Here is a 16,888-nt window from a genome sequence, read left to right as displayed (position 1 = left end):
TTAAAACACAAAATTTAGCTTTTTATTATGTAAGGTCTCACAACGGTTGGAGAGGGGAACGAAGCATGCCTTATAAGGGTGTGGATACATCTCCCTAGCATGACGCGTTTTGACCAGTGAGTGTGGGGCTTTGGCCATCATCCCTATCGTCAAAGACAAAACTGTGAGGCCTTGTGTGCCAAAGCGGACAATATCGTGCTAGCGGGTGGTCTGGGCTGTTACAGATGGTACCATAATGTAACACCCTAACTTTTAGCACGTCATGATCATACCAAAAGTGAGGCGTTACTTATTATATTTTATTTTTATATTTTATTTAAATTCAAATAGAAATATATATTTTTTATTGATATTTATATTTTAAAGGGTATAAAAAATAAATGTTTAATTTAAAATAATATTTTAATATAATTAAAATTTTTTTATGTGATTTTACATGTATACTCTGTGAAATAAAGATGAATTTTTTGTTTTAATTTTTAATTTTGCAGAAAATACTACTTATGAAATATATTTTTTTTAAATTTATCAATATATCTCAACAAAATAAGACTGTTTGTTAAATAAAGTTACCCACAAAATTAACAAATAATATGCATAAGACTATAATAAATTTGTTCTTTTTAACACAAATTAAAAAATATTTTTTTTTAAATAAAAACTCCTAATATGTTTGGTATTCTAAAAAATTAAAAACTAATTTATTTTTTTTATTAAAAACTACTTTGTACAGAAAAAATTATTTAAAACCAATTGAAGTATTACTAAAAAATAAATGAACGAATTAAAGTCTTAAAATTAATGTTTTCTAATATAAGCCAATGTTATTTTTTTTATTGTGTTATGCAAATTTTGAATATTTTATCAATTGAAAGTGTTATTATTAGTCTATGAAGTACGGACACTTTGCTGAATTTTCGTGTTCACATGTCGGACACATTTTGGACACGACACTCACCGACACTCGTCCGACACGCGTGTCTGCTGTGTCCAATCCTGTCTTAATAAAAAATAAAAAATTCTTCTTCGGACACACTTAGACACACCTAAATACCATCACGTGTCAGCGTGTCCAGTCTTATTCTTAACATATATTCTTAAAATAAATTTATATATAGTATATATTATTATTTATTAAAATAAAAAGATATTTTAAATATTTGATATAATTAAAATAAGACATTAAAAATTATTAAAAAATTAATTTATATTTTAATATCAATAAAATATTAAAATATCATTACGATTTATTTAAAAAAATACTTTATATTTATATGTATACGTGTCTCCGTGTCTTATAAGATTTTAAAATGTGCGTATCGGCGTGTCCCGTGTCGTGTAGTGTTTCATGTCCGTGTCAGTGTCCGTATATCATAGTTATTAGTTGATAAATTGTCAATATGTGTATAATAAATTGAGTAAAGATGCAAGAGTAATGGGAATTAGATGAATATGAAATTTGTAATAGATATAATCGAAAATTGGCTTAAATGGACAAAATTACAGATTTTTTTCTGTGTGTTTTTAGGAAAAAAAAATTTAGTGATTTTTTTAAAAGGTAAAAATAATTTTATATTTAAATATTTTATGCAAAAATATTTTATTCTTTGTTTGATACGGTAATATAAAAATATTTTTTATTTATTTATAATATTAAAATTAAAATATTTTTAAAGTTTTTTAATTTTTATTGTTAAAATTTTATTAAATATATTTAAAAAATTATTAAAAAATATTTTTATTTAACAATTTAATTACAACCAAATAAAATTTGGCTCACCATTTCATTGTAAGCCAACTACAGGCACATGACATAAGTCATAAGCTAGTCCACATCATCACACCGTAGTGGATATTATGGACTTTTTCCATACCTATGAACTTGACAATGAAAAAACAGGTTAACGGTCCACCATGCACCCATTTATCTCATTTTCACAACATTCCTCTCTCCCATAATCTCATTCCTTTATATATTTTATATTATATCTTAATGGTTCAGAGGCATGGCGCACTAGACTTCCAATATAGTACAATGCCTCACCTGAAATGCTTCTCCAGAAGTATATATATATATATATATATATATATATATATATATTGTTAATGTAGTAAGAAAAATTATAAATAAAATTTAGAATGTTATTTTACATCCAATAACTACAATTTTGATAATTTGAAAGGTTTAATAGAGGGAATTTTATATGTAATTATCTTTAGTTTTTTATTTAATATTTAATTTATTTTTTTATTATTTTGGTGTAGAATTTAGGAATATTATTTAAAATTTATTATTTAGGATTAATTTATATAATTTGGACTTTGTAGCTTAGAATTTTAGGTTTAAGGTTAGGATTATTGTATATGATTTAAGATTTGGGAATTAAAATTTAGGATTTAGAATTTATAAATTATGGTATATATGGGGTTTAGAGTTTATTAGATTATGATTTGGTATTTATTAAAGTTAAGAGTTTAATAAATCTAATTGAATGTTTAGAATTTAGGATTCAAGATTTAAAGAAGAGTAAAGTATCGTTTTTGTCCCTGACGTTTGGGGTAAATCTTATTTGTGTCTCTAACGTTTAAATCGTCCTATTTGTATCCTTAACGTTTATAAAAGTGATTCAATGTTATCCTACTATCAATTATACTAACAAATCAGATTATATTTTTTAATTATTCTCACTTGGATGTATTCATTCTCAATTAGGTCTCACTTGGATGTGTTCGATTTTAATATTATATCCACTATTTGTGTTTAGATTCAATTATGTCTCTAGAAAAGTGAATTATGTAAATATTGTAGGAATTAGTTTCAACATTTGATGAGCTATTTTTCGGAGTAGATCATAGATTCTATCCAGACATTTGTATTCTAATTTCAAGAAGAGATTTTTAAAACTCAAACTAAAGCGCTTATGATGTGTAATTGATGGCAGGATAAAATTGAATCACTTTTACAAACGTTAGAGATACAAATAGGACGATTTAAATGTTAGGAATACAAATAGAATTTACCCCAAACGTTGAGGACAAAAACAATACTTTATTCTTTAAAAAAATTAGTGTTGAGAGAATTTAGAATTTATACTTTAGAATTGAAGTTTGAAGGTGAAGGGGGGAGGGAGTTAGTGTTTAAGGTCGAAATTTGAAAATGGACAAGATTTAAGATTCTAAATAGTTAAAAAATTATGACATTGATTTAAAGAAAGAATTGTTTCAATTAAAATGTAAGTAGGTGTTCATTAAACGAACTAAGAATGATAAAAAAATATCTAACGAAAATATAAAAATATATTTAATTTCTTACGTAAATTGTTTTCATTAATATATAATTGATAAAGTATGCATTAATTAAATTAAATTAAAAGAATTTATAATCACTATTGTGCACTTGATTTTGTTAAAAATGGTGAGGATGAAATATTTTTAATTTTAATTCCATTTTCCGTTGGGAGAAATAATTTACTTTAATTTTCATTGTGAATGAAGTTAAATGACACAAACACACATATATATTAAAAAATATTAAGTGAATAAATTATTTTTATAAATAATTTAATTATTATTATTTTTATGTTTTTTATAAATTATTAGACTAATTTAATTGAACTCAGTTATTAATTAAAATAATTCAATTATATAATATCATCGTATTATATTATATATTATATATTATATTTATTTATTTATTTATAATTTTTAAATAAATTGATGAAGTTTCTTTTGTTAGATACTTAGGCGGTCATTATTTTGGTTTTCAAAATTTTTGTTGAAAATTGGAAAGAGTTGAAAATCTAAAAAGGTATTTTCTCCATCAGAATAGTTGTATAGCCGAAAATGTGCCTTTTTATTATTATTATTATTATTATTGATAAAAAGGTACTTTCTTCTTTTTTGTTTTTTTTTGGGACATCTTCTTTCTTAATTTTTTCTTAGCTGCTACTTGCTAGTACGATTGGTTTTTTCAAAATTTCATGTTTTTTTGTCAACTTTTTCAAAATTTCGTCCAGAAAATTCTCACTGTATCCAATATTATATCAAATTCAAACCCACCAATTCTAACAAAAAATTGTCTGTTGCCCAACAAAAAACCTATCAAATTAACTCTTCTCGTTAATAGGCTATTACACCAGTTTAATTGGCAATCAGGATAATAAAAGAAACACATTCTGCTCGCAGAAGTTGTTTGGGACTATAGGACCCTATCCATCACATGCGTCGTCCTTACACTACTGCCATGTCTCTTCAGTAGGTGATGAAAAAAATACCTTAGGACCCTATCCATCACACGTGTTGTCCTTACACTATTGCCACGTCTCTTCAGTAGGTGATGGAAAAAAATACCTTCATCACAATAGCATAACCCCTCCTTTAAATCCTAAAGCTGAGTGTAACCCTCTCTGGAGAGAAAGCGAAAGCATCAACGAACATGAATAGGATCAGTTTTTTACTGGATTCTATTTTGTGCGACATTCTCTCATACCTCCCAACAAAATAAGCTACCAGCATCCTCTCTCGCAAGTGGCGCCATATTTAAAAGGATCTCCAAGTCTTTGACATAGATGTAAAAAGAATCTTTTGCTCCTCTGAAAAATAGGTAAAATGAAAAAATTGATTTGATTCGTATGTGAATGGTATTCTAGCTCAACGCAATGCAGATTACCCCCCATTGAAAAGTTTCGCTTCACTTGCTGTCAAATTTCAGAGAGTCTTATATTAACATGGTTTAATGCCGTCATTAGTCCCCATCTTCAAGAACTGTATCTCGACATTGATCTAGTGTCTGGAATCAACTTGCCTGAAGCCATACTCACTTGTCCATCAATTAAACCCCTTATTTTGAAACGTGATTGTTTTCCGTGTTATTATCCAGGGTTTAATGTGAACCCCAACAAGTTTTAATCCGGTTGCCCTATTCTTGAAAATCTTAAGTTCATTTTACCGAATAACGATTTTTGTTCTTTTTATATACCCATAATCCAGATGCCTCGCATATTGAAAAGTTTAATCTTTGAAGATAACATTACATTGTTTAATGACATTATCCATTATGTAATAGACACGTCATCTCTTAAATACCTCGATATGAAAATAATGACCTCACGGACTCTGAACTAAAGTTTTCTTTCAGCAATTTTTCTAACACGATGAAGGCATGTTAAACATGGTGACTGGGTGCCCGACTTTCTCCATGCACTCTATGAAACAAAATTGTTGGCATTGAAAAGTTACACAACACAGGTAACATGCTTATTTAGTGTAATTATAACTGTAATTATGAATTAGAAATTATAATTATTATTTTCGATAACAAAATACCGTTTAAACTAGATTTCACAGCTTAATTTAAAATATTTCTATCCAAATATTCAAATCACATAAAAGAGCATTAAACTTGAACAAAGAGAATGTAAAGAATGACGAGAACAAAAAAAAAGAAAAGAAACGTAGAGAATGCAGAAATGAAACAGAACTTAGAGACATAGAAAATGTTAAAAAAATTTAAAAAACAAAATAAAATCTACATGAAAAAAAACAGTTATATATATATATATATATATATATATATATATATATTAAAAATAATGACATATAAAGGTGAATTAAGTTAAAATTATTTGTTTGGATTTATATGTTAAAAATAATGACATATAAAGGTGAATTAGGTTAAAATTATTTGTTTGAATTTATTGGTTAAATAAGTTGTATGTAAACATTAATTATTAAATTTTTTATTTTAATTTTATTTTTATTTTTATAATTTTATATTTTTATTTAGTTATAACAAACTAATCTACTGAATGAACTAATGACACATTTATTTAAGATTTAAGATTTAGCTTCGATTTGATGACTTTATTTTGTTATATATTAAAAAAATATTAGTGTAATACTTAATTATTAAATTTTATAATATTTTTTAAAATTGTGAAAATAAAACAATACGCCTATAATTCTAAAAAACACCATAAAATCTAATTGAGTCACCAACATCTTTTCAATATACAAAAAAATTAGCCTCGGTTCGATAACTACGTTTTACTTTTTTTTTTTTTTTATTCCCTCAGTTGAAATCAACATGAGTGCCCACTCCCAGTGAAGTGAAAGAAGGCGCAGCAATGGAAGAGACAAGGAGAGGAACGGTGACGTCACTGGCCTCTCTCTTCCCCGTCGAGGAGGCGCAGAAGGCCGCCAACCGCGTCCAATACGCCATCGCCGAGAAGCGCGCTGAGCTCGACCGTTTGCTAGGTTTCGCAGACGACAACAACAACCTCATCAACCTCGTCCACAAGCTCCCTGAAGAACTCTCTCACGACATCATGGTAAATGACCTTTCTCTCCTCTTTTTATATATATTATGATGTCGATGTAGATAAAGTTTCAAATTTTCGGAATTGGGGTTTTCAGGTTCCGTTTGGGAAAGCAGCGTTTTTTCCCGGTCGGTTGATTCACACCAATGAGTTCCTGGTATCTTACGTACTTGGTTCTGTTGTTGCCTTGTTCAATTCTTACATTTTTGCTTTCCATGTTTGAGAAGTGGTTTTGTTTTGTTTTGATTCGTAGGTTCTTTTGGGAGAAGGATATTATGCAGAGAGAACTTCCAAACAGACCGCTGAGATATTGAAACGGAGAGGGAAGGGATTAGAGTCACAGCTTGATTCTCTGGAAGCCATGATCAAGGACCTTCAAGCAGAGGCCATGTTTTTCGGTCAAACAATTGCTGAAGCTGCGGTGCGTTTCTAATGTATAGTTTGGACTTAAAAGGCATTGTTGAACCTGTTGATGCATATTTTTTCTTTATTATTATTATTATTTTGAAGGATTTGTTTTTATTTGATTTGTTAATTTTGTTTTCAATATTTTAAAGCTGGGAAATGTGGACCTCTGGTGCAATGTAATGTACATTACTCCTTAGCATATGACATTGAAAGCAAATATATTCTTGTGATACATTTTTAATGGGACTTGATCCGTCTTGTGCTTTCATCATGCATGCATATGAAAGTGTTCATGAAGTTTTCTTAACTGATTGATTTGCTGTGATGATATTTGATTTTGGCACAGGAGGGTCTTGTGGAGATAAGGGAAGACTATATAGAAGATTCTCACAAAGGGGAAACTAAATCAGGTATGTTCATGGCTTTTTCTGCTTTACAAGGTCTAAGATTATTTTTAGATGAGACAGACTTGCAATACTACCAAAACTCTTAAATTTGGAGCCGTGGTGCAAAGGTCATTCATACTGACCCTTCTCTAGAGTCAGATAACTCTAGCACCTTTTAATTTATTTTCGTGGTTATTTAATATACTTTTGTATCATAAGTTTTTCATTGATTCCGGTACTTTCGTGGTTTTCTTTTACCTTTTAATGTTGCTTCCTGAAAAGGGTTTATCTTTCTTTTATTTATACAATTATACTTTGTTTCACATGCAAGACTAAAAAACAAAGCATGAAATCGATGACTGTACTTTTAAACTTCTTCCTAGTAGTCGACCCATTTAGTGGGGCAAGGCTTATTTTTATTGTTGTTGTTGGTGTATCTTTGAATGAAATGCTAATTTCCTTTTTCAGGTCTACTGAAGCAAGATGCTCCTGATCTTGAAAAAGCTAAACCTGATGATGAATATGCTCGAATGCTGTCCAGAATGGATGAACTCGAGAAAGAAGAGCTTGCTGCAGAAAGTGGCGGTGACAATGGCGAAAATGAGCAAACTACAGAGGACGTTGATGATATATCATATCAAAGACCTGTTGATAACGAACCCCACAATTCAGAAGTAATAACTTGATTAATAGTGTTTCAATTTCCTTGTGACTGCTAAATCATAATCTGGAATGTCGTAAGCTACAAGAAATAAGTTTATTCCCAAACTTTGGTTTAGGAGTTTTCCTAACAGAAAACCAAACATTAGAATTTGTTGAATTCTGGTTTATAAATATTAGTTAGAGGATATTAACACATCGGACTTTGATAACTTATTACTCATTTTCTTACTGTCCAAATAGGACTTCCATAAAGGCGCACCACCAGTGGACCAGGCTAACAATAAAAGTATGGCAACCAAGTCTGTAGAAAAGCATTGCAATCCTGATATAGCTGATCAGTTGAATGTAAGTTAGTATCTTCCTATTTCCTTATTTCAGCTTTACATATGTTTAATATATATATGATATATAACTTTCAGCTAAAAAAGAGCATGGTTTTGCATTCTGATTTTCAAAATGCAGTTTGCAAGCCTGGATTTGCAATCAAATGTTAGAGGTTGGTCTTCAATTTCAATAACCTCTTAATTCTCTCATTTTATGGGCATAGACATGTTTGCTAGTTATGTGTATCATAAATTAATATCCGTGCTAGCTGCCTCCATTCTGGGAAAATTCTTGTTGATTTGAATTCAGAGGGGAAGAATGCTGCTAAAAAGGTGAAATTTGTTGATCATATCGAGAAGCCTCTCATACACCATGAAGAGAAGCAAGTTAAAGCAGCTACTGCATTGAAAAGTGAGGTATGTATGTCTTGTGATGAAATTCTTATCATATCTGTATGTTGTCTTGTGGGCTATATTGATTCCCTGGTCATTCATAATCGATTCATGTGTATTCTCTAGTCCTAAGTAACATGCAATGTTAGCATTATTCACTATGTCCTGAATTATTTACTGACATGGCCTTTTTGCTTAATCTGTGGCCTTTATTCTGCAGCTCAGTCTGTGATCTTCATTGATTTCTTCCACCCTATGAGCACAAGATTTATTTGTTTATTTATTTATTGATCTGGTCCTTAATATTTATTATTTTTTCCTTTGCAGGTTCAACACCAACCTTCACAACCATCATTTGATAGCCACAAGGTATGTTTACCCTTTATATACATTGCTAGGATTCACTTTCACTAAAGGTAAGTTTGGATACACATACATTATCAAATAACTTATCATGAATTTTAACTCTCTCGTCATTGAATTAAAGATGTCACTAGGTAGATCAATTGCAAAAAATTATATACAATTTAAAATATAATTTGGCATAACTGGATAATTGTAACTCCTAGAACAAATGAATCCCTTTCCTAAAGGTGCCCGGTACTTCACAGTATGTACCCTCACCTCATTTTGCTCTATAACTAAATGGTTTGCTGCTTTTATCTTTCTCCAATATATGTATATTCTACAGGCTTTTACAGGCTCCATCGTAGAGCATACTGAGAATATTAAAACCTCAAATGGACAAAGTTCAACTTCATCACAGGTAGATTTATTGATTTTATGTTGTTTCAGTAAATAAAAGAATTGATTTTGTAATTTATATTGTAATAATAATCACATGCTGTGTTATCTTTATTTATTAAAATATATGATGCCTATCACAGGTTTCTGGTTCTCAGCCTTCAAAACCAGTTTCCAGATTCAAAATGCAGAGAAGATAGTGACAAATAGAATGAGTAGCTTGCTAGAAGCTCTTCTTATTTTTTAGCCAATGTAATTTTGGTGGCATATGTGATCATTGCATGTGATATGCTTGTTAGAGTAAAAAACTGGAGCGGGATAAACCAATATGAGGAGTGTGGGGTTAACTAATGGAGCTGGAATTTCCACCTTTTTTTTTGTTGCAATGGTTGTGATTAAAAAAGTTTACCTTTATGATTGAATTTTAATAGCTGTCCATAGATATTAACAGGAACAATGCGATGTTTCTCCTACTTTAATTATTAACAGAATTTTATAGCCTTTTTTTTGTGTATTTTGTTTTATGGTGTGATTACTACGAAGTCTTAACCTCATTTATTTGGAACGATTATTAAAGGGAAGATATTCACACTTCATAGTTGTGAAGTATTATTCATTTCGACCAAGTCAAAATAAATAAATAAAATCCATTTCCTCTCTTTGAAGTATATGGCATTATCAAATTAAAAATAATTCACGGGAATCTTACCAACCTTCCAGTCGCAAAGCTCGATGTGAAGATTCATCAAATGTACGAGTTAAATATAGCATATTCAATTTGAGAAAAGGAAACCTAAGCCTGAAGTAACAATTAAAGTTCATCATACACAAAAGCTACAACCTTTGGAACAAGATACATTTTTCATATTCACTTTGTGAAAATGGTAAACTACTAAAAAAAGGGTGGTATGCTATATTTGCCATCTGTACATAATGTTACAATCAGTAATGTTTTTTATATTGTAATCGTAGCAACATAACCATTTGTTTTGCCATCTACATGAACCATTCCTTTTAACCATTAGGCATCTTCTTTTTCTTCTTGAAGTCTTGAAGCACTTCCTCCCTCTCCTTAGGAGTTGCTGATAGTAACCATTTGCTAAATGCAAGCTCTTCCATGCCCATAGAATGTGCAAGCAAGCTATATTGGGTTCTCTTCCTTTCATCAATCAAAGGAGCTTTCTGTTTTTTAGGTACACAATCTGGTTTATTTCTTTGGTTGACTGAAGAGATGCTTGCCTTGACTAAGCTATCACTCTTTGAAGGGATCCTGCTATCTATCTTCCCCTGAATCACAGGTCCACAGTTGACAATGTCTTCATTTCGATGAGCATACACAATTCCTGAAAAAAATATGCTCTTTTTACAAGATTTATCATGGAACATTATTAAATTTTTTAAGAAAACCATAAACCATAGAAGCTTTATTCCCACATTTCAAGGATTTGATGCCCTGAAGCCTGAGGGTGATGACTCCACTTCTAGGTATGTTTGGTTACCATACTAATTTTAGAAGGAAATTTACAAGAGCAAATTTTATCAGCAGGAATATTAATAGCTTAAAATTGTCAATTGACATATCGTTTAAGGATGCCTTGAACCTTGAGGATCTCAATTTTCAAATTAGACGAAAGATTCAAAACATTAACAGACACAAAGGCTACAATTGCTATGATTGGATGTACACAGCAAGAGCTTTTGCAACAATTAAGTACTCTTCCTATGTCTTGTTAAGTTATTGCCACTTTTCATTGTAGAAAGCAGAAATTAACCATGAAAGAACACCAAACATCCAAAAGTTACGCTAGTTTTGGTTGCATGTTATCACTTAACTGTTTTCTCGGTGACAATAGATTTTATAATGGGAAAAAACATGGAAATTCAGATAAGTTTAGGCATCTTTAAACTTACCAAGGTCTTCAAAATCTGGTTTACTTGCTACGTTGCTTGCAGTTCCAGCACATATTTCAGTGTCAGAAGCCGATTTTAGAGAATCAGTTTCTTCTAAAAGATTTTCTTTTTCCTGTTCTATTGTATTGTGATGTTCCTTTCCCATTTCATGCAGTTTAATGATTTCACTAGTAAATAGCTTGTCAGATAAATCGCGAAATAAATTGCAAATTCCAAAAAGCTCCCCTTGAAATTCTTTGCAGTCCTGCAAGCAAATTAATGAGGTATATATGAGAACTAGTTTAAAAATACTAAAATCAAATGAAAAAAAATGCAAAACTTAAATGCATATGTATTTCATACCTGGACACCTTCAAAATATCGTTTTTCCATCTTTCCTGAGACAGCAATGTTTGAAAGCTGCTGCTTATACACCTGACGAGAATAAACAAGTTCTTCAAGCGAACCAGCTGCAAGAAGACGGAACACCAGAACATGTCGCTTCTGCCCAAAACGAAAGGACCTGTCCTGAGCCTGTAAGTCTTGTGCAGGATTCCAGTTGGGATCAAATATTACAACCCGGTTTGCACTGACAAGGTTTAACCCAAGCCCACCGGCACGAGTTGATATCAAAAATACCTAAAATAATAAATAAGAGTCCACAAATTGAATCGGAAAACTGCTCACTCAATCATTGGGTTTGAGACATACTTGTTTGCTAGGACTAGAGTTGAAATCATCAACTAAAGACTGGCGCAAATTTGTTGGAGTAGACCCATCAAGTCTTGAGAAGCAGTAGCCTTTCCGTATGAGAAATTTCTCCAGTATGTCAAGCATCCTGGAAAGTGGAAAAGATAATTAAGTTCAATTCAATAGGAAAACATAAGCACATGCAAACACCAGTTTTCTACTGCAAATGATGTTCATGCAAAGCTTTCCAAATGCCATGCTAATAAGTCCCGTGAACAATACATACAAGGGAGCACTCTACATAGTACAATCTATATTTATAATTTAAGTTTGAAAATGTGTAAGAGAATTCTAAAGAATTCTGCAGATAGAGAGAGTGATTGACCTAAATGTGATACTTCCATTATGATTCAACTAGTGTGTACAACCATATTCATAGGTAGAGATTTTGCAGCTTGATCTGCAAGCTCTAGAAGGGTACAAGAGTAATTCTAGCATATGATCGTCACAGTTAGATACTTGTGACAAGTTAGATACTTGTGACAGCTGGTACTAAATGCCTCAATGAGGAGAGGAGAATCCTATTCTACTACAGTATTTTTAATGAGCATTCTGCAGCTTACCAAAGCTTAGGTTATCTTATTCTATTGTGCCCCTTTAGTTCCAAGCCTCTTTGATCCTGGGGATTCTAATTGTTAGCTTTACTCTATTAATGGAAACTTAAAATGCATGTTTCAAGTTGCCTAAAATTTCAATCTCTGTTGTGCCATATCCATCCTAACTTAAATCAGCAGAAAAAGTATCAAACAACAAACATAACTTGAGGGGTGTACTATGTATTCACCTCACCGAATAGCTAAACAAAAGAACTTTGTCACCATGTGAAATCCATGAGTACAGAAGCTTTTCAAGTGCTCGCATTTTTCCACAATGTTTCACATCACTTAGATCCATGAAACTCTCACTCTGCATATTTCCGCCAACCAAATCAATATCAGAGCCAAAGACAGCAGCAGCAAACTCTGCATCTTTGCCTTGCTTCTCAGGGTCATCTTTGGGGTTTGGCTTAATCAGCTCAAGGTGATTGCTTATCTGAAAAAAGATTTAAAAAAAAAATACACATGAATAGTCAAATTAAATAAAGTAACAAAGCATCATGAACATGACATCTAGGTAAATCTGTATTATTGAGTTGAACCATGATAAATATTAAAACCTAGAACGCAGAAACTCCTATGAAAAATAAAGATGAAAGACATCCAACGGTGTGAATAAGTAGCTTTTGAGAGAATTTATGCAAGCAACAGTACAAACAGAGATAGGCAAAGATATCTCAAAGATTAAGCTTAACCTGTTGAAGCTTGACAAGGCACGGAAGGACAATGCAGAAAGGGCATGAATCACAACCATCAGGGTTATCTCGGTGAAGGTAAGGCCAAATAATTCCATTTGGTACTGTCCTCTTACAACATTCAACTTGTGTAAGTGGGCTACCACAACTACAAGGCAGGTCCTTGTTTATAAGGCATTGGATATCAGGAAGCTGTAACATTCTCTTGTAAACACGTCTTTGCAAATCACTCATGGCACAGAACACAATGTTATCTTCCTTCCCCATCATAAGATGTCCAATTGTCTCTTCCTTTGTCCTTCTCAACAAATATTTATGAAGAACATTCACAAGGTGTTGTTTTCTTTTATTAGCAATTTGGACAAACTTGTCAGGAGCAGATGACCTCTGACCATGTTTAAGGGGTTCATCATAGAACTCGCGAAAGTGCTCCCGTGTCCCAAGTGATCCAGGTGCAACCCAGTCAAAGAGATTAAACAACTCCATTATCTTATTTTGCATTATGGTCCCTGTAAGACCATAACGTCTAGGGGTTTTAATTTCTAAACATGCTTTATAGAGTTTTGATTTCTCATTCTTAAGCCGGTGAGCCTCGTCAACAATTACAATGCCCCATTCGAAATCTGACAAGGAACTTCCGTGAATTCTGTAAGTGTCAAAACTTGTAATAAGTATCTCCACTCCATTTGCTTCTAGTTTCTCATGTATCAGATCCCGGTTTGCACCATGATAAATGGAAACACTGAAATTAGCCCATTTAGAGAACTCACTCTCCCAGTTATGAATGACAGAAGTCGGACAGATTATCAATACAGGGTCTCTCTTCTCTTCGTCATTTTCACCCAGCATAGAGTCTCTTTCCTTACCAAAGATAGCAGCAAGAAATGCTATTGCTTGAATGGTCTTTCCAAGACCCCTGTTTGAAATTTTAATACGCTCAAAATTAACCTCAACTCGGTAATTATAGTTGTATGGCACTCTATAAATAGTATAAATAGTATATAGACACAAAATAGAAGATCCAGAAATTTAAAATTCAAAGGACGTTGACTGAATCATGATATATGTGGTATTATAAATTAAACAAGAAAACTCAGAAGATATAGACAAGAGGGCAGACATGAGTGAATTAGATGAAGAGCACTGCTACGCTGTCCAAAATATTTTTGAACAAATCCATTACAAACAGATGTGCTGGTTTACCTAGTTAAATAATAAGAGGAAATCAACGATTTGGGAGGAAAACATACTATTTCCTTTCATATATTAGTTGCGGAAGCTATTTGTACTATTGAGCCTGTTTCTTTTGTAAAAGGCTCCAGAAACTAAACAGAAATATCTCATTAAAAACACTTAAAACACAAATCTTATCTTTATAAAATTTAAAAACATGATATCATTTTATGTTGAAGATGCTGCCAGTTCTTGTGATCTATATTCTAAGGAGAAGTCATGAACATGTACTTCACACAGGCCCATGAGTAAAAACGAAATTTTTCACAGGGTTCTCAATTAACAGTGTTGCATGCAGTCATGCACTAAAATTTGAATAATATCCATGCATGACCATTGTTTTATGAGCATGTGATTGGACAAAACAACCAAAAGAAAAAAAATCATTATTTGAATTGTAATAGAACCCTACCTGTTAGATTTTTCAAAATCAGAATTTTTGCAAACACACACACACACACACCCCTTTCAATATATAATGCATTTGATGGTGCTGAAATAACCACATAGAGTAGTAGAGGAAAAAACCAGAAGAAAGAAATGCAACCAGATAAAAAAGGCAAAAGAGTGCGAGGAGCAAGTGATAAGATGTAACTTACATGTCATCTCCAAGGATACCACCATGATTGTTTTTATACAAACCATACAGAAATCTCACTCCCTCTCTTTGATGCTCAAGTAGTCTACAATTTATAGATGCTGGAACCTGAAATCCGATCAGCACCTCACAGTAAATATCTCAATTGTGTTTCAAATCTCTACACTCCTAATATCATTTATCAAAGTGTTTCAAATTTTTTATCTGCAATTCCTCTAAATATTGCACCACTCAGTCACATATATGAGCACTACACCATTTCTTTTTTGGCCAAAAAACATGTAAGTTCATAATCAGGAACATGCTAAACTAAAATAAAGAATAGACTATCCAAAAACAAATATAAAACCTAGTAATCTTTAGGTGACCCACTTGAACCTGCCATTATGCAATCTATTTACCGTAAACATCCAACTGATTTGTTTTACTTCTGGTACGTATTCTAGTTGATAAATGCTAGTAAGTATTCTAAGTTGATAAACCCTAGAAATACTAGTATGTATCTGGTTGATAAATGCCAATGCCAATGCCAATGCACAAATTCAACCAAGAAATACTTGCTCCAATAACATCTACAATCACACATTTTTATTCTAAAGCTTAAAAATTACATGAAAGCAGTAAATTATTGATTGTGAATGTTACTCGAGCGTACATTAAATGTGTTCCAAGAGCACACTTTGCAAGATTGGAACTTGGAACTAATATACCAATAAATAAGAAAGCCCCAATAAACAATGTCAATTAATGCATTCAATTAATTGCATAAAAACTTAAAAATGCTATAAGTAAAGGGGAACCTGAATGACTGGAACTTCTCCACCTGAAGAAAGGACAAGAGGCTCAAACGGTCCAGTGTGATCAAACTGAAACTGTGAAATTTTCGCTATTCCGAATTTTCCCCTCTTCACCTGCAGCTCCTCCTGTTCTTCTCCATCCTCGTCATCACCATCATCAGCTTCTTTCTCCTCCGGTTCTCGCTTCTTAACCGAATTGTGGAGCTGAAGCGGCGGCCAAGAAATTGTGTGGTCGTCGGCGTCGTCTTCTTGGAGGCGGCGGAGCTGCTGGGAAAGAGTGGATTTTGGGAGTTTTCTTGGGATGGGAAGGTGTGAATCGTGAAGAAAGGAGTAAGGGCGTGTTTGGCTTTGGGAAATTGATAGCGAAGAAGAAGAAGAAGAAGAAGAAGAAGAAGAAGATTGTTGTTGTTGGGTTGTGGTGCAAGGTCTTAGTAGAGTTTCCTTGAAAGCGTGCAGTGACATGGAATGAGGTTTGGATTGAACAACGCGCGCAAATGTCAGCGTTCCGCAGGGAGGGGTCTCTTTCTCCGTTTCTCCTGAATCCCCTGCAAAATTTCAATTCATCTATGATAATGATACATTTAATAAAAAATTAATATTAACTTCTCGTACAATAATTTTAAGTAATTAAGTTACATTATTTTTTATTTAATAATCTCATATAAGCAATTTCAATTAGATGGCAATAAATAATAATCAATTCATTATTTTTATGAAAAATAAATTTATAACTTTAACTTCTTTAATCAATCAATTAAATTTATTACTTATCAATAAATATATACAATAAAAATGTCATAATAATAATAATAATAATAATATTCAAATTTTATGTTATTTAATTTATTTATACATGTTTGTTATTATTTTATTTTATAATCTCTCACACATTATTAAAAATCTCGTTCTCATATTTAAATTTGATACATCTTTCTATTAAGTACACTCTGTCACTCTAACATATCTTGATTAATTAGGTTAATTCATAATTTTTTTCGTATTACTTTTTATTTGAATAACTATATTAAATATATACAAATAACTAAATTAATACTTTGTACAATTTTTTTAACAAAAGATATTTAAATTTAACAT

The 16,888-nt window shown here is 31.7% G+C and overlaps 2 protein-coding genes and 1 pseudogene across 2 annotated transcripts; 2 read left to right on the top strand and 1 right to left on the bottom strand.

Moving 5' to 3' along the window:
- The first annotated feature begins 4,435 nt into the window (after nt 1–4,435).
- Nucleotides 4,436–5,292, top strand: LOC148570050 (F-box/LRR-repeat protein At4g14096-like; annotated as a pseudogene).
- A 718-nt stretch (nt 5,293–6,010) lies between these two features.
- LOC107632618 (Prefoldin chaperone subunit family protein) lies at nt 6,011–9,735 on the top strand. The gene is made up of 11 exons (XM_016336286.3): nt 6,011–6,329; nt 6,415–6,474; nt 6,571–6,738; nt 7,072–7,135; nt 7,580–7,785; nt 8,015–8,119; nt 8,237–8,270; nt 8,408–8,514; nt 8,818–8,859; nt 9,182–9,256; nt 9,378–9,735. The coding sequence occupies exons 1-11, from the start codon at nt 6,126–6,128 to the stop codon at nt 9,432–9,434; spliced, it is 1,122 nt and encodes a 373-aa protein (XP_016191772.3). The 5' UTR covers nt 6,011–6,125; the 3' UTR covers nt 9,435–9,735.
- A 298-nt stretch (nt 9,736–10,033) lies between these two features.
- SWI2 (switch 2) lies at nt 10,034–16,372 on the bottom strand. The gene is made up of 8 exons (XM_016332763.3): nt 15,797–16,372; nt 14,998–15,104; nt 13,166–14,081; nt 12,659–12,906; nt 11,836–11,962; nt 11,488–11,763; nt 11,146–11,389; nt 10,034–10,577 (listed from the first exon to the last, which is right to left on the bottom strand). Exons 1-8 carry the CDS (start codon nt 16,253–16,255, stop codon nt 10,249–10,251), a joined length of 2,706 nt encoding a protein of 901 aa, XP_016188249.3. The 5' UTR covers nt 16,256–16,372; the 3' UTR covers nt 10,034–10,248.
- Between the last annotated feature and the right edge of the window lie 516 nt (nt 16,373–16,888).

Source organism: Arachis ipaensis, chromosome B3 (genome assembly GCF_059453495.1).
Source record: "Arachis ipaensis isolate K30076 ecotype BB chromosome B3, ASM5945349v1, whole genome shotgun sequence".
In the NCBI taxonomy this organism is placed as follows: Eukaryota; Viridiplantae; Streptophyta; class Magnoliopsida; order Fabales; family Fabaceae; genus Arachis; species Arachis ipaensis.
The sequence above is the reverse complement of the archived record's forward strand: the minus strand, read 5'-3'. Positions and strand labels throughout refer to the sequence as shown.

Excerpts from the sequence above, each read along its gene's own strand:
- LOC107632618 (XM_016336286.3), top strand. The coding sequence starts at position 6,126 with ATGGAAGAGACAAGGAGAGGAACGGTGACGTCACTGGCCTCTCTCTTC. Across the intron at positions 8,120-8,236 it reads ATATAGCTGATCAGTTGAAT|TTTGCAAGCCTGGATTTGCA; the intron begins GTAAGTTAGTAT and ends TTCAAAATGCAG. Across the intron at positions 8,860-9,181 it reads CATCATTTGATAGCCACAAG|GCTTTTACAGGCTCCATCGT; the intron begins GTATGTTTACCC and ends TATATTCTACAG.
- SWI2 (XM_016332763.3), bottom strand. The coding sequence starts at position 16,255 with ATGTCACTGCACGCTTTCAAGGAAACTCTACTAAGACCTTGCACCACA. Across the intron at positions 14,082-14,997 it reads GGTATCCTTGGAGATGACAT|GGGTCTTGGAAAGACCATTC; the intron begins GTAAGTTACATC and ends AATTTCAAACAG. Across the intron at positions 11,390-11,487 it reads GATATTTTGAAGGTGTCCAG|GACTGCAAAGAATTTCAAGG; the intron begins GTATGAAATACA and ends ATTTGCTTGCAG.